General features: G+C 45.0%; 1 protein-coding gene across 2 annotated transcripts; it reads left to right on the top strand.

Moving 5' to 3' along the window:
• On the top strand, nt 1-14,136 carry rps19 (ribosomal protein S19). 2 transcript variants are annotated; one of them, XM_072553558.1, is made up of 6 exons: nt 1-106; nt 4,745-4,815; nt 8,339-8,439; nt 12,260-12,443; nt 13,070-13,124; nt 14,064-14,136. In XM_072553558.1, exons 2-6 carry the CDS (start codon nt 4,745-4,747, stop codon nt 14,088-14,090), a joined length of 438 nt encoding a protein of 145 aa, XP_072409659.1. In that variant the 5' UTR covers nt 1-106; the 3' UTR covers nt 14,091-14,136. The 2 variants fall into 2 exon arrangements, with proteins under 2 accessions (XP_072409659.1, XP_072409657.1); XM_072553556.1 differs by having other exon boundaries at nt 47-221.
• The last annotated feature ends 599 nt before the right edge of the window (nt 14,137-14,735 follow it).

Genomic DNA, 14,735 nt, shown 5'->3' with positions numbered 1-14,735 from the left:
GGGGAGTCTGAGCTCTCGCGAGGGCGGCCGGCGCCCCTGTGAAGTCGGGGCGGGAGACCCCGCGCCGGCCTTTTCCGCCCCGGATCGCCCAGAGCGCGGCCGCACGGTGAGGGCTTCACTGCGCAATATCCACATTTATACATAAATATAGGCACGGAGCGGGTTTAATACCGAATATACTCATCGATAGGTCAATATAGACCGACAGGGAGCACCGTGAGGTAAATATAGCGAGGCTGTGGCCTAGTGGTACAGGCTGTTAATTCAGTAACCCAGGGAATGTTCTGGAAACCTGAGTTTGAATTCGATAAATAATATATCTCCTTGAAAGTGGAGTCACAGGTCGATAGGATAATGAGGAAGGTGTTTCCTTTATTGGTCAGAGTATTGAGTACAGGAGTTGGGAGGTCATGTTGCGGCTGTACAGGACATTGGTTAGGTCACTGTTGGAATATTGTGGGCAATTCTGGTCTCCTTCCTATCGGAAAGATGTTGGGAAACTTGAAAGGGTTCAGAAAAGATCTACAAGGATGTTGCCGGGGTCGGAGGGGGGTGTCTGAGCGACAGGGAGAGGCTGAACGGGGCATAAACAAGGGCTGCAGATGCTGGAAACCAGGTTCTAGATCAGAGCGGTGCTGGAAAAGCACAGCAGGTCAGGCAGCGTCCGAGGAGCGGGGAACATCGACGTTTGGGGCAAAAGGCCTTCATCAGGAGTGAAGGTAGTGAGCCTGCAGGGTGGGGAGATAAGCGCGAGAGGAGGGTGGGGAGAGAGGAGCATAGAGTACAGTGGGTGAGTGGGGGGAGGGGATGGAGGTGATGGGTCAGGGAGGAGAGGGTGGGGGAAGGTAGCAAAGAGTACAGTGGGGGAGGGGATGGAGGTGATAGGTCAGGGAGGAGGGTGGGGGGGAGGTAGCAGAGAGTACAGTGGGGGAGGGGATGGAGGTGATAGGTCAGGGAGGAGGGTGGGGGAAGGTAGCAAAGAGTACAGTGGGGGGGGGATGGAGGTGATAGGTCAGGGAGGAGAGGGTGGGGGAAGGTAGCAAAGAGTACGATAGGTGAATGGGAGTGATGGGTCAGAAAGGAGGGTGGAGTGGATAGGTGGAAAGGAAGATAGGCAGGAAGGACAGGTCATGAGGGCGGTGCTCAGCTGGGAGGTTGGAGCTGGGGGTGTGGTGGGGGAAGGGGAAATGAGGAAACTGGTGAAGTCCACATTGATGCCCTGGGGTTGAAGTGTTCCAAGGGTGAAGGTGAGGCGTTCTTCCTCTAGGCATTGGGTGGTGAGGGAGCGGCACTGAAGGAGGCCCAGGACCTCCATGTCCTCGGCTGAGTGGGAGGGGGAGTTGAAATGTTGGGCCACAGGGTGGTGTGGTTGATTGGTGCGGGTGTCTCAGAGATGTTCTCTAAAGCGCTCTGCTAGGAGGTGTAGGAGACTAAACAGGCTGGGGATGTTTTCTCTGGAGTGTCGGAGGCTGAGGGGTGACCTTATCGAGGTTTACAAAATGCAAGGTTTGCGAAGGTTTGTAGCTCAGGTTGAGGTTTAGGGTGTAGGTTTGCTCGCTGAGCTGTAGGTTTGATATCCAGACGTTTCATTACCTGGCTAGGTAACATCAGTGGCGACCTCCATGTGAAGCGAAGCTGTTGTCTCCTGCTTTCTATTTATATCTTTTCTCCTGGATGGAGGAAAAAAAAGACCCAGTACAACCCATGAACAAAACCAACGTCATCTACAAAATTCCATGCAAGGACTGCCACAAACACTACATGGGACAAACAGGAAGCAAGTTAGCCACCAGGATACACGGACACCAGCTACCCACAAAAAGACACGATCCTCTCTCCCTCGTAGCCCTACACACGGATGAAAAAAACCCACCATTTCGACTGGGACAACACATCTATACTGGGACAGGCTAAGCAAAGACATGCCAGAGAATTCCTAGAGGCCTGGCACTCCAACCACCACGCCATAAACAAACACATAGATCTAGATACCATCTATCAACCCCTCAGAAAACGAACAGGAAATGACATCACCACGAACCCTATCCAGGAGAAAGATATAAATAGAAAACAGGAGACAACAGCTTCGCTTCACTTGGAGGTCGCCACTGATGATGTTACCTAGCCAGGTAATGAAACGTCTGGATATCAAACCTACAGCTCAGTGAGCAAACCTACACCCTAAAGGTTTACGAAATTCAGGGGCATGGATAGGATAAATAGACAAAGTCTTTTCCCTGTGGTCGGAGAGTCCAGAACTAGAGGGCATAGATTTAGGGTGAGGGGAAAGATATAAAGGAGACCTAAGGGGCATGATTTGGAGATTGCGATGTTGGACTGAGGTGTACAGAGTTAAAAATCACACAACCAACCACCTGATGAAGGAGCAGCACTCCGAAAACTAGTGTTTCTATTTAAACTTGTTGGACTATAACCTGATGTGGGGCATGGATAGGGTAAATGGGACAAGGTCTTTTCCCTGAGGTGGGGGGGAGTCCAGAACTAGAGGGCAAAGTTTTAGGGTGAAAGGGGAAAGATATAAAAGGGACCTACGGGGCAACCTTTTCACGCAGAGGGTAGAATGAGCTGCCAGGGGAAGTGGTGGAGTACAATTACAATATTTAAAAGGCATCTTGATGGGTATGAGAATAAGAAGGGTTTAGAGGGATATGGGCCAAGTGCTGGTAAATGCGACTAGATTAATTTAGGATATGTGGTTGGCATGGACGAGTTGGACCAAAGAATCTGTTTCCCTGCTATACAACTCTATGACTATTATGATGACCGTGAATCTGTTGTCCGTTGTTAGGAAAACCTCACCTTCTTCACTTATGTCCTTTTAGGGAAAGAAACTGCTAACTCCAGACTCTCAGCAATGTGGTTGACTTCCAACTGGTTATTGATACTGACGTCCTGTGAACAAAGTTTTTAAAAATTGGCTAAAAGGAAAGCAGAGTAGTTTGAAGAATACAGTGCGAGGAGCAATGGAAGATTAGCATAGAGCAAGAGAGTATGTGGAATATGGGGAGATTCCATTCTATGTGGGGCATGGTGAGGACTGTAGAGGGGTAAATATAGGGACAAATACTGGGAGAGCATAGTGAGGATTGCATTCTGGTAATACCTTAAATCAGGGGCAATCAAGGTTATAGAGAGCAGAATGTGCAACACAATGAGGAAAGGGCAGACTGAGCAATACATGATAAAAGCAGGATCAAAATGGGTAAACTGTGTGTAGGAAAGAGCGGGTTGAAGAATGCGGGTTTTGAAACAGGTAAACCTGGGAGAGAGCATTGTGTGGAATATGGGAATGTTAAAGGAATGGGGGAAGAGCACAGTGAACACTAGAGGTAACGATGGGAGACAGTAGGGCGAAGAATAGTCAGTGAATAGATTTGGGAAGGAGCTTGAGGAGGGCAAAAGGGAGGGAGTAGGATGAGGGATAAATCAGGCAGATGCTGTGAGGGCAGTGTGAGGAATACAGACCCAGAGTGGTGAACCAGGAAAGGAGAGGGAGAGAGCTGACTGACATGCACAAGTGGGCAGATAAGCCATGTGGTTGGGAGTAGGAAATATGGTGGGAAATACCACCACACATTGGGAGTCAGGTTGAGTTAGGACAGGAGATGAGTGGATATTTCAGAGAGTGTTGGATTGTACAGTGTGTGAAAACTTAATACAGATCTTTTCAACATGGCTTCACTTGTAGCTTTTAAAAGATGTGATAACTGGGCACTTGGAGAATAATGGTAGGATTGTGCAGAGCCAAGTGTGATTGATTAGTGGGAAATCATGTTTAACAATCTGCTTTGAAGTTTTTATTTTGAAGATTAACTGCAGGATTGGAAAAGGGGAATTCAGTGGATGTGATGTATCTGCACTTTCAGAGGGCTTTTAATAAAGGCTGTGCTATAATCAGCAAAATTAGATGATGTCAGACTGAGCGTTTAATATTTTGTCAGGGATTGAGAATTGATTGGTGGACAGAAATTGAGTACGGTTGGGTTATTCTCCGTCTGTGACCATTGGTATACTGCAAGGACAGGTACTCCGGCCAGAGCTGTTCACAATCCATGTCAATGATTTGATGGGGCCACATGCAATAGTTCCACATTTGCTGGTGAGGTCAAATGAGATTGGAGCATGAACAGGGTTTAAGAGCATTTGGACAAGCTAACTTGAGTTAGTATCATGGACAGGTGGAAAATGTGAAGCTCTGCACCCCTCCCCTTTGAGGGAAACAGAAGTATTTCTTTAAATGGTGAGAAACTGAGGGGTGCAAGTGTCAAAAAAAAAGCATCACTGAAAGCTAACGCATGGGTATAGCAACTGGTTAGAAAGGCAAATGTTTTGGCCTCAATTACAAGAGAGTTTGAGGGCAGGAGTAAAGAAATCTCACCAACTGTGGCGAACCTTGGGAGAGGTCACATCTGGCATTGTCTACAGAGGTTTGAGGCTTATTGTGATGAATATATTTGCTGTAATGGGCATAATGAAGGAACTGGTGGAATTGGACAAGTGAGACCAGGGACAGTGTGTACCTGGAGTCAGGAACAGTTGTATTGTGTCTGCAGTGGAGCAAAACATGGTTCTGCACAAAAATGATGGGTTCCTTGAGATTGGATTCTACTGATGAATCTGTAGTTGCAGCTGTAGATACCTTAAATTCTGCACAAATGGTGTGGCCAGTTTATCCCTTAGTTTGTTGCCAGACTGACTTCCTGCTTTTTTTTTCCCCCCCCAGATGCCTGGTGTCACAGTGAAGGACGTGAACCAGCAGGAGTTTGTCAAAGCCCTGGGTGCTTTTCTCAAGAAGTACGTACCAAATGCCTCACTGAGGCTTAAAGAAAAGCTTGCATTTTATTGTTCAGATTTTTTTTAGACCCAGTAAGATGCTGGAGTTAATAATGAAACGACCCCCTGTGCTGATAAATTTCAGCTGTCTGAACTGCGGCCTTTAACAAAACCAGACCAGGTCCCATTGATCACTCATTCCTATCACTTGTAACCCATGTTGCCTTGTGGTCTGTGAAACAAATCCCCCTTCTCTCAAGTAATCTCAAATGTGAACATTTGATTTAAACCACTGAGTTGCCCAGTTATATCTGGCTGTTTAATTTATAATAAGCATGTAATCCAGGTTATTCCATTACCAATAACATTTCCATTAAGAAAATATCAAGCTGAGTTTTGTGATCACTCAGCCACTGCTCTCTGGGAAAGAGAATTTCAAGCACTAACAAGCTTCTGATCCATCTACCATAACCTCTCCTAGTTCTAGGTTACCCAATAAGAGGAAATGTTCTCCCAACATCTATTTTGCCAAGTGTTGTCCCCTGCCCCCCCCCCCCCCCCCCCAAATCCTGCATCTTGCAATGAGATCAGTTTATCAATTGAACTGCTTTTAAACAAAGGCAAAAAGTAGTCCGGGAGAATTGATAATCTATAACGTAACTAAGAATACAAAAGGACAGGATGTCTACTTTATGTAATTTAAACTTTATCCCTTTTAAAACGCCCACCCTCCATCTCGCACAAACACACACCACAATCGAGTGGAGCAGGAGGAAAGTATAGAGGAACACCATTCTCTATCACTGGTTCAAAATCATCAAATTAGATTCATTGGTACAAAGGGCTGGTGAACTAATGATATTTACACAGCAAGAGTCAGTCTTTAGTTCACTGGTTTCTTGGTTGGACCCAGGCTTTTCCTTTCCCTTTAGGTCTTAACATTCTTCCTTTCAGCGAATGAATGTTGTTTCTCTTTCGTTGTTGAAACTTCTCCAGAGCAAAGGTGTTGATGCTGCAATTTGGGGCTTCGTCCCCTTCTATTTCCCTTTCTTCCTTCCCTCCATCAATAGGGCTTGTGTTAAACTGCAGCTGATCCAATCAGAAGGATTTGCTGTGCTGAGCTCTTCTATGTACATCACAACTGGTGCCAATTGAAAAGCCAATCAAAAGACTCTGGGCAGAATCACCTGATCTCTCTCTTTTCTCTCTCTCTCTTTTCTGCCTTCTCTCTCATTGTTCCAGTAAGGTAGCATTGTCGATACAATTCTGCGTGCTCTTGTGAATTGTTTTTAAAACTGCAAGCATCTCTTTGCATGATTGCTTTGATTTTAAAGCAGTATATCTTTCCATCTTTACTCTGGAGTCTTGAAGTTGTCTTTACAATATCGTGGGCCAATTGGCTGCTCAGACCTGCTCTGCCATTTGATGAGATTGGATGTTTCCTCTTATTGGGAAACCAAAAACTAGCAGAGTCTATAGATGCTTCACTTTGAAGGTAGATGGGTCACAGAGGGTTGTTAGCCTTTGAAATTCTCTTCCCAATGCACGTTGTTCCAGATGTGGTCTCGAGTGCCCTGTAAAATTTCAGCAAGACTTCCCCTACTTGTACACTCTGCCAATCGTTAAAAATGGAGCTGATCTGATTGTGACATAGTCATAGAGATGTACAGCACGGAAACAGATCCTTCGGTCCAACACGTCCATGCCGACCAGATAAATTTCACAACATCTTTCCAAGAGGAAGGAGACCAGAATTGCAAGCAATATTCCCAACAGTGGCCTAACCAATGTCCTGTACAGCCGCAATATGACCTCCCAACTCCTGTACACAATACTCTGACCAATAAAGGAAAGCATACCAAGTGTCACCTTCACTATCCTATCTACCTGCGACACCACTTTCAAGGAGCTATGAACCTGCACTCCAAGCTCTCTTTGTTCAGCAACACTCCCTAGAACCTTACCATTAAGTGTATAAGTCCTGCTGAGATTTGCTTTCCCAAATGCAGCACCTCACATTTATCTGAATTAAACTCCATCTGCCACTTCTCAGCCCATTGGCCCATCTGGTCCAGATCCTGTTTTATTCTGAGGTAACCCTCTTCGCTGTCCACTCCACCTCCAGTTTTGGTGTCATCTGCAAGCTTACTAACTGTACCTCTTATGCTCTCATCCAAATAATTTTCAATCCACTTTTCCTATTGTCCCTCAAAATCTATGACTCCTTTGTCAGTTAAAAATCTTCAGTCTCAGAGCCTTGAGGTCAATCTTCCACTGCACTCCATGGGAGAGGATTTCTAAGACTTAACAACCCTCTGTGACCCATCTGCCTTCAAAGGGAAACATCTTTAAACTCAAGTTTCTGGTTTCCCTATAAGAGGAAGCATCCTCTCAACATCCACCTTGCCAAGCCCCTCAGAATCCTGCATCGTGCAGTGAGATCATCTCTCAATCTCTAATCTAGAAACCTAATCTGGTCATTCTTCCTTCTAAAGATTAATTCCAGGAATCTTTCTTTGAACTGTCTTCAGTACAAATCTAGCCAGCTGCGGAATTTAAAAATTCAGTCAAGAAATCTGGAATTGAAAGCTAGTTTCTGTGATGGTGACCAAGATGATTCCTGTTAAAGGCTGATCTAGTTCACTCCTACTTTAGGGAATGGAATGTGTCGTGCTTGTCCTGTCTGGCCCACACATGACTGCAGACCCACAGCAATGTGGTTGACTCCTAATTTCCACCTGAAATGGCCTAGGAAGCCACTCTGTCCAAGAGATGAGCTACAGCTTTAGAGATAAGCTTTAGATAGTGACCTTGCAAGTTACACCATGCCACACGAATGAGGAACACTAATAAAGAGGCCACAACCATAGACCATGTTCCAGATGTCTCACTAGTGCCCTGTAAAGTTTCAGCAAGATGTCCCCTTCTTGCATACTCCATTTCCCTTTATAATAAAGGCCCATGTTCTAGTTGTCTCCCTAATTGTGTTTTAGCTGCATGTTAGTTTGTGTTTTTTGTGACATATGCACAAGGACTCTGGTGCAGGTCCCCTCTGTCAGTTATGTTCTGATTTTCTACCTGCCAAAGTGGACACTTTCACATTATATTCCATCTGCAAATATTTTACCTTCCTAAAGTGTTCTCTGTCCGTGACTGTGCCTGGAATCCTAAGTCCTGAAACTGCCTGAGTAAATCTCACTTCATTTTAGGTTATTGATTTTAAAGTTTTAGTTTTTCCATGCTTTGAGCAGCGATTGGATGGGTGTTGATCTGAACCAGGTCTATTGAAATTTAATAACGTAGCAAATTCGAGCAGCAGGAGGCCATTAAGAGCTTCACCCCTTCAGTATGCTAGCTGATCATCCGACTCAATAGTCAGTTCCTGCAAAGAGCAGGACTCAGCAATTCAGCCCCTTGAGCCTGCTGCAACATTCAGTGCGATCATTGTTGATCTCATCTAGTATACTTGTTGTTACTTGTATTTATTTTTCCCCACTTGTGTGGATTCCAACAGGGGACCTTTCACATTTGTCTGTGTTTACAGGTCTGGCAAGTTAAAGGTACCCGATTGGGTTGACACCGTGAAGCTGGGCAAACACAAAGAACTTGCTCCATATGATGAGAACTGGTTCTACACCCGCGCTGGTGAGTGCAGTTAATCCAATTTCCCCTCTTTTGTTGTTGTTTAGGGACTGTCTCTGCCTCAGAATTCAGATGTGGCTTTTTGGGAAAGCTAATCTTAGCAGGAGTTATGCACTTAATGGTACGGTCCTGGGGAGTGTTTCTGAACAAAGAGACCTTGGTGTGCAGGATAACAGCTCCTTGAAAGTGGAGTCGCAGGTAGATAGGATAGTGAAGGAGGTGTTTGGTCTGCTTTCCTTTATTGGTCAGAGTATTGAGTACAGGAGGTGGGAGGTCATGTTGTGACTGTACAGGGCATTGAATAATTGTGTAATTCTGGTCTCCTTCCTATCGGAAGGATGTTGTGAAACTTGAAAGGGTTCAGAAAAGATTTACAAGGATGTTGCCAGGGTTGGAGGGTTTGAGCTACAGGGAGAGGCTGAACAGGCTGGGGCTGTTTTCCCTGGAACGTTGGGGGCTCAGGGGTGACCTTATAGAGGTTTATAAAATCATGAGGGGCATGGATAGGGTAAAGAGACATGGTCTTTTCCCTGGGGTGGAGGAGTCCAGAACTAGAGGACATTAGGTTTAGGGTAAGAGGGCAAAGATATAAAAGGGACCTAGGAACAACTCTTTTTATGCAAAGGGTGGTGCGTGTATGGAATGAGCTGACAGAGCTTGTGGTGGAGGCTGGTACAATTACAGCATTTAAAAGGCATCTGAATAGGAAGGGTGTAAAGGGATATGGGCCAAGTGCTGGCAACTAGGACTAGATTAGGTTGGGATATCTGGTCGGCATGGACGAGTTGGGCCAAAAGGGTCTGTTTCCGTGCTGTACATCTCTTGACTATCTGAATAGCCCACCTTTCCTCATTCTGTCAGTACGCAACTCTGATGTAAAGTTTCAGCTTTCAGCTGCTCTCCAACCCATTTTAACAGGGTCTGATGATCCGTGGAGATTGGGACTGGGCAGAGAAATAAAGAATTGAGCTTTATATGGTGTTGTTCACTTCACCCGGATGGCTTGAAGTCCTTTACAGTCCATGAAGTACTCCCTTGAGATGTCGTCCCCATTTTACCATAGTAAACATTTCTGTAAATTGGCACGTGGCAAGCTCCCACAAGAAGCAAGCTGATGACCTGATGGTTTGTGGCTTTGTGTATGTGATATCAGTTGAGGGGTATATGTTGGGCAAAATATTGTCCTGGGGTCTGTTACGTCCACCCAGGTAGGGAGATGGATACGCAATTTGCCGACGACTATGAGGTAATGACACTGTGACAGTGCAATACTCCCTCGATTGCACACAAGGTTGTCTACTGATTTTTGTACTTGGGTCTTGAACCTGGACACTTCAGATTCAGAGGTATCCACTGCTCACATTTCTCGAATGGGAAAGCAGGCTATTGCAGACTTTGGAGCCTCGAAATAACACTTGCTAAAGTGCACAGCAAACTAGGCAGCATGTGCAGAGAGAAGGCAGTTATCAGGATGTCTGATCAGTTTTGATGAAAAAGTCGTTGATCTGTAAAGTTAACTATTAATCTGAAAATGTCAGCTCTTTTTGTCTGCATTCATATGGGTGCTGCCTTTTTGACTAGGTTGGTACCAGGAATGAAGGGGCTGTCATACGTGGAAAGGTTGAGTAGATTGGATTTGTGCACTTTGGAATAAAGAAGAATATTATTGAAATGTACACTGTTCTTAAGGGGCTTGACAAGAGATATTGAGGAAAGGTTGTTTGGAGAGTCTAGGGTAATAATCTCTGAACGGGGGTCATACTTTTAAAACAGATGAGAAATTTCTCCTGAGAGCAGCAAATCTGTAGAGCTCTTTACTCTTGAGGGTTGTTGAGGCTAAGTCATTAAGTATATTCAAGGCTGAGCTAGATTTATGATCCGTGAAGGAATCATGGGTCATAGAGAAGGCAGTCTGTTTGTGGTTCACCGCATAAACTGTCATCTCGTTGAATAGAGCAGGTGACTTGATGGGCTGAGTGGCCTGTTCCTGCTCCTGTGTCTTATGGTCTGGTAGAGATGCCTGTTCAAGTATACAGGACAATATCCTAACCATTTTTCAAGTTCTCTCCTGTTTTGGCTATCTTTATTCCCTCAATCAAGCCAGTTGAAAGATGAGCTAATTGTGCTTTTGTCGTTACTTTCTGTGGGATCTTGCTGTGCCACGGGCAGCTTTTTGCTCTCCGTGATTTGCTTGTGGGGCATTTCAGTATATCTCGAGACTGCAAAATGCATAGTTGTTTCTCCTAAACTGAGCTCCTCCTGGTTACGAAAGACTGCTTCCTGAGATAGTTGGTGATTGGAGGGGGGGGGGGGGGGTGGGGAGGCTATGGGAGAGCAGAGGCAGTGTGGGTGAGGAAAGATGATCATGATAAAGCAGAGTGATGGTGGAGGGGAGGGATGTGATGGGAGAGCGGAGGCGGTGGGTGAGGGGAGGGATGTGATGGGAGAGCGGAGGTGATGGGTTTCAGAAATTGGAATTTTTCGAATTTCAGAATAAGTGACAGTTTGGTGAAAATTTTTTTTAAAAAAACTTACCGAAGAGGAGGCTTACTATGAGTACTATAGACCTGGGGACACAATTGAAGCCTGCCAGTGTTGGGTCATGTCCCCACATGTCGCATGTGAGTGACACTTATCGACTGAGTGTGGAGTTGGGTTAACTTTGCATGCCAAACAACCTTGTTAACAAAAGAAATTTCACAAAAAAACTTTGGCTTTCGGGATTTTTGGCCAAAGGTTTGTCTACCTGTACTTTTAATCTCTCTAAATCTTAATGTCTGTCTTGAATGTCCTCTAAATTCAGAGTCCTCTGCCAATTTTGAAGACTGAAGAAATTCCTGTGTCTTAGTCCTAAATGGGCCTACCTTTTATTGAGAACACTCCATTGCGCTCGCTGTCTGTGTCTGTGTCTCTCTCTCTTTCTCCTCTCCTCCTCCAATCCCCCCCCCCCCCCCCCCCCCCTCCCATTTAATGTTCAGGACATTGGTGAGGCCACATTTGGAGTACTGCACACATTTCTGGTCATCCTATTAGAGGAAGGATGTTATTAAACTGGAAAGGATGCAAAAAAAAAGTTACAAGGATGTTACTGAGATTTCAGTTTAAAAGGAGAGGTTACATAGGCTTTTTTTTCCTCTGGGGTGTGGGAGGCTGAGAGATGACCTTAGATTTATAAAATGATGAGAGGCATAGATAAGGTGAGTAGCCATGGTCTTGTTCCCAGTGTAGGTGTGTCCAAAACAAGAGTGCTCAGGTTTAAAGTTTGAGGGGAATGTTTTAAAAGGGACCTAAGGGGCAACGTTTTCATGCAGAGGGGTAGTGCATATATGGAATGAACTGCTCGAGGAAATAGTGGACATGGGTGCAATTACAACATTTAAAAGACATTTGGACAGCTACGTGGATAGGAAGGGTTTAGAGGGGAATGGGCCAAGTGCAGGCAAATGGGGCTAGTTTAGTTTAGGAAACCTGGTCAGCATGGAAGAGTTGGACTGAAGGGTCTGTTTCTGTGCTTTATGGCTCTATGACTAGAGAAAGCATCCAACTTGAGGATTAACACGTGTATTGCACAAAGGTGAGTGTCTGGTCAGAACAATTAACAAAAACAGCAGAGAATAACTAAAAGGTTAATTAGTGGACTGGGGTGAGAGTAATAGGAATTTTTTTTAAATGAATAGTGAAGTAGTTTAACAAAGATTGGAGTATGTCGAGTGAATTTTGATCTCGCAAGCAAGAATGGGTAGTTAATATTGGAGCAAATAGTGAAGGTTGGGAGGCTGCAGTGAGAACCTGGTCTAACTGTAAACCTGTGTGCTTGTTTCAGCCTCCACAGTGCGTCACCTGTACTTGAGGGGCGGTGTTGGAGTTGGCGCCATGACCAAGATCTATGGTGGGCGCCAACGGAATGGTGTGAAGCCCAGTCACTTCAGCCGCGGCTCCAAGTCTGTGGCTAGGAAGGTGCTGCAAGCTCTGGAAGGCCTGAAGATGGTGGAGAAGGATCCTAATGGGTAAGGGCTTTTCTAATTTTAAGCTCCCACTTGTAGCTGTACTGTACCATAAAGTGGTAGATTCTTTAAAGCACCTTGTCCTGACTTTATACTGCTGAGTGCGGCAACTAACCTGAGCTGCTTTTACACGTATTGTTAGTCAACAGCCCATTCACAATTTTTAGACAGTAGGTATTCCCCATAGTTGTGGATGAGTCTCTGCTCTGGTTGTGTTGCCTTAACGTGTGCTGTGGTCACCCTTCTAGATTTGTTTTTGTTGTTGAAGCTCATGTTATTGGTTTAATTTCATTGAGTTTGATGGGTTTGTAAACTGATGCACTGGGCGGCAGCTCTCATCTGTCTGCTTATTGTCCTCCCTCACCTGCTGCCACAGCATGTGTCCGTGCAAAGTCTTGAATTTCTTTGCTCCTGAGGTTGAGATTTTCTGCACTTTCCCTTAGTTTGACCAGCTGGGGGAACCTGAAACTCCCATATCCAAAACTCTCTGTAAATCTGTTGTTTCAGGTCACATTGCAGGGTTATGAATGTAGAGCCTTTGAAATGGGCAAACTCTGAGCAGCATAGCTTGGTGTAGTTTGGAATAAAGTGCTGGCTTTTTAACACTTCAACTTTTCTCCCCCCTACAGTGGCCGCAGACTGACTCCACAAGGACAGAGGGACCTAGACCGTATTGCTGGCCAGGTGAGTACATTAAACTAGAATGCGTGCTTGTTAAAATTTGAACAAAGGCTGGCTGCACTGATTAACGATGCATTGTTAATGCTGTAACATTTTACGAAACTCCTAGAAGCAGTGAAATTGAGGAATTTCCCAGCACTGAAATTTGAAAGGGTTCAGAATAGATTTACAAGGGTTGGAGGATTTGAGCAAGAGGGAGAGGTTGAATAGACTGGGGTTGTTTTCCCTGGAGCGTCAGAGGCTGAGGAGTGACTTTATGGAGGTTTATAAAATCATGAGGGGCATGGATAGGGTAAATAGACACTGTCTTTTCCCTGGGGTCGGGGAGTCCAGAACTATAGGGCATTGATTTAGGGTGTGGGGGTGGGAAGATATAAAAGAGACCTAAGGGGCAACTTTTTCACACAGAGGGTGGTATGTGATGGAATGAGCTGCCAGAGGAAGTGGTGGAGGCTGGTACAATTGCAACATTTAAAAGGCATCTGGATGGGTATATGAATAGGAAGGGTTTGGAGGGATATGGGCCTGGAACGTGTTGTCAGCAGAGGTGGGAGAGGCAGGCACAGTAGATTCATTTAAGGTGCATCTGGACAGATGCATGAGTAGGTGGGGGGCAAAGGGATACAGATGCCTAGGAATTGGGCGACAGGTTTAGACAGTGGACTTAGATCAGTTTAGGCTTGGAGGGCTGAAGGGCCTGTTCCTGGGCTGTAAATTTTCTTGTTCATTGAGTGCTGGCAAGTGAGGGCTACATCAGATTGGGATAGCTGGTCCGCATGGATGTGTACGTTTCTATGAAGCGCTCACCCAGCCTTTAAGAGCACAATTTACTTCCTTTTAAAATGCTTTAAATTAGATGATGCACAGGGAATTGAGGTGTATACTTCTGATCAATTTGTTGCAGCAGATGAAAAATATACCTTTTTTGTTTCTCTTTTGCAGGTCGCAGCAGCGAGCAAGAAACATTGAATGTGTGTATTGTTTATTGGAGAATGATTAAAGTCTTCAGTTCTAACTGCTGCTTCGGTGCTTATTCTATATCTTCTGCTAGTTGTTTGGATCAAATAAGGGCTTCTATCATGTCTCTCATGGATCATTGTCCAGTCACTCTTTGTAAAATGTTTCTCATTGATGTGACATGCTTTTGATGAGTCCACGCATTCATTTCTTTGACGATAATTTTACAAGAGTGTGCTCTTTTGTTCTGAATTGTTGCCTCTAAAATGGTTTCCTTATCATTGACAGATTGCAACAATAACGTGCAGTCACTACAAACGACTTACTTTTTAAGGCTGCTTATTTGAATTGAATTAAATTTGTTTTATTGTCAGGTGCACTCTTGAGTACAGTGAAAGGTTTGCAAGTTGTCACTTATGGTGCCATCTTGGGTAGGAAACGCCTAGGTACAGATTCTTCAGTACAAGTTCCCAAGGAGGGGTGGAATTAGAAAAATAAAGAAATCAGTCCAGTATTACGCCGTAGGGACAAATTAGAAAAAAACGGGGAAATAAAAAGTTCAGGAAAAACTGCCTTTCCACGCTGCCTCTAGTCCACACCGGGCCTTAAATTACCCAGGCTGGACGTTCATGCTAGGCCAAGAGGACACTTTGATGG

This window comes from Chiloscyllium punctatum, chromosome 34 (genome assembly GCF_047496795.1).
Source record: "Chiloscyllium punctatum isolate Juve2018m chromosome 34, sChiPun1.3, whole genome shotgun sequence".
NCBI lineage: Eukaryota > Metazoa > Chordata > Chondrichthyes > Orectolobiformes > Hemiscylliidae > Chiloscyllium > Chiloscyllium punctatum.
The sequence above is the reverse complement of the archived record's forward strand: the minus strand, read 5'-3'. Positions and strand labels throughout refer to the sequence as shown.

Coding starts and splice junctions, on each gene's coding strand:
- rps19 (XM_072553558.1), top strand. CDS start 4,745: ATGCCTGGTGTCACAGTGAAGGACGTGAACCAGCAGGAGTTTGTCAAA. Junction 12,444..13,069: donor GTGGAGAAGGATCCTAATGG/GTAAGGGCTTTT, acceptor TCCCCCCTACAG/TGGCCGCAGACTGACTCCAC. Junction 13,125..14,063: donor TAGACCGTATTGCTGGCCAG/GTGAGTACATTA, acceptor TCTCTTTTGCAG/GTCGCAGCAGCGAGCAAGAA.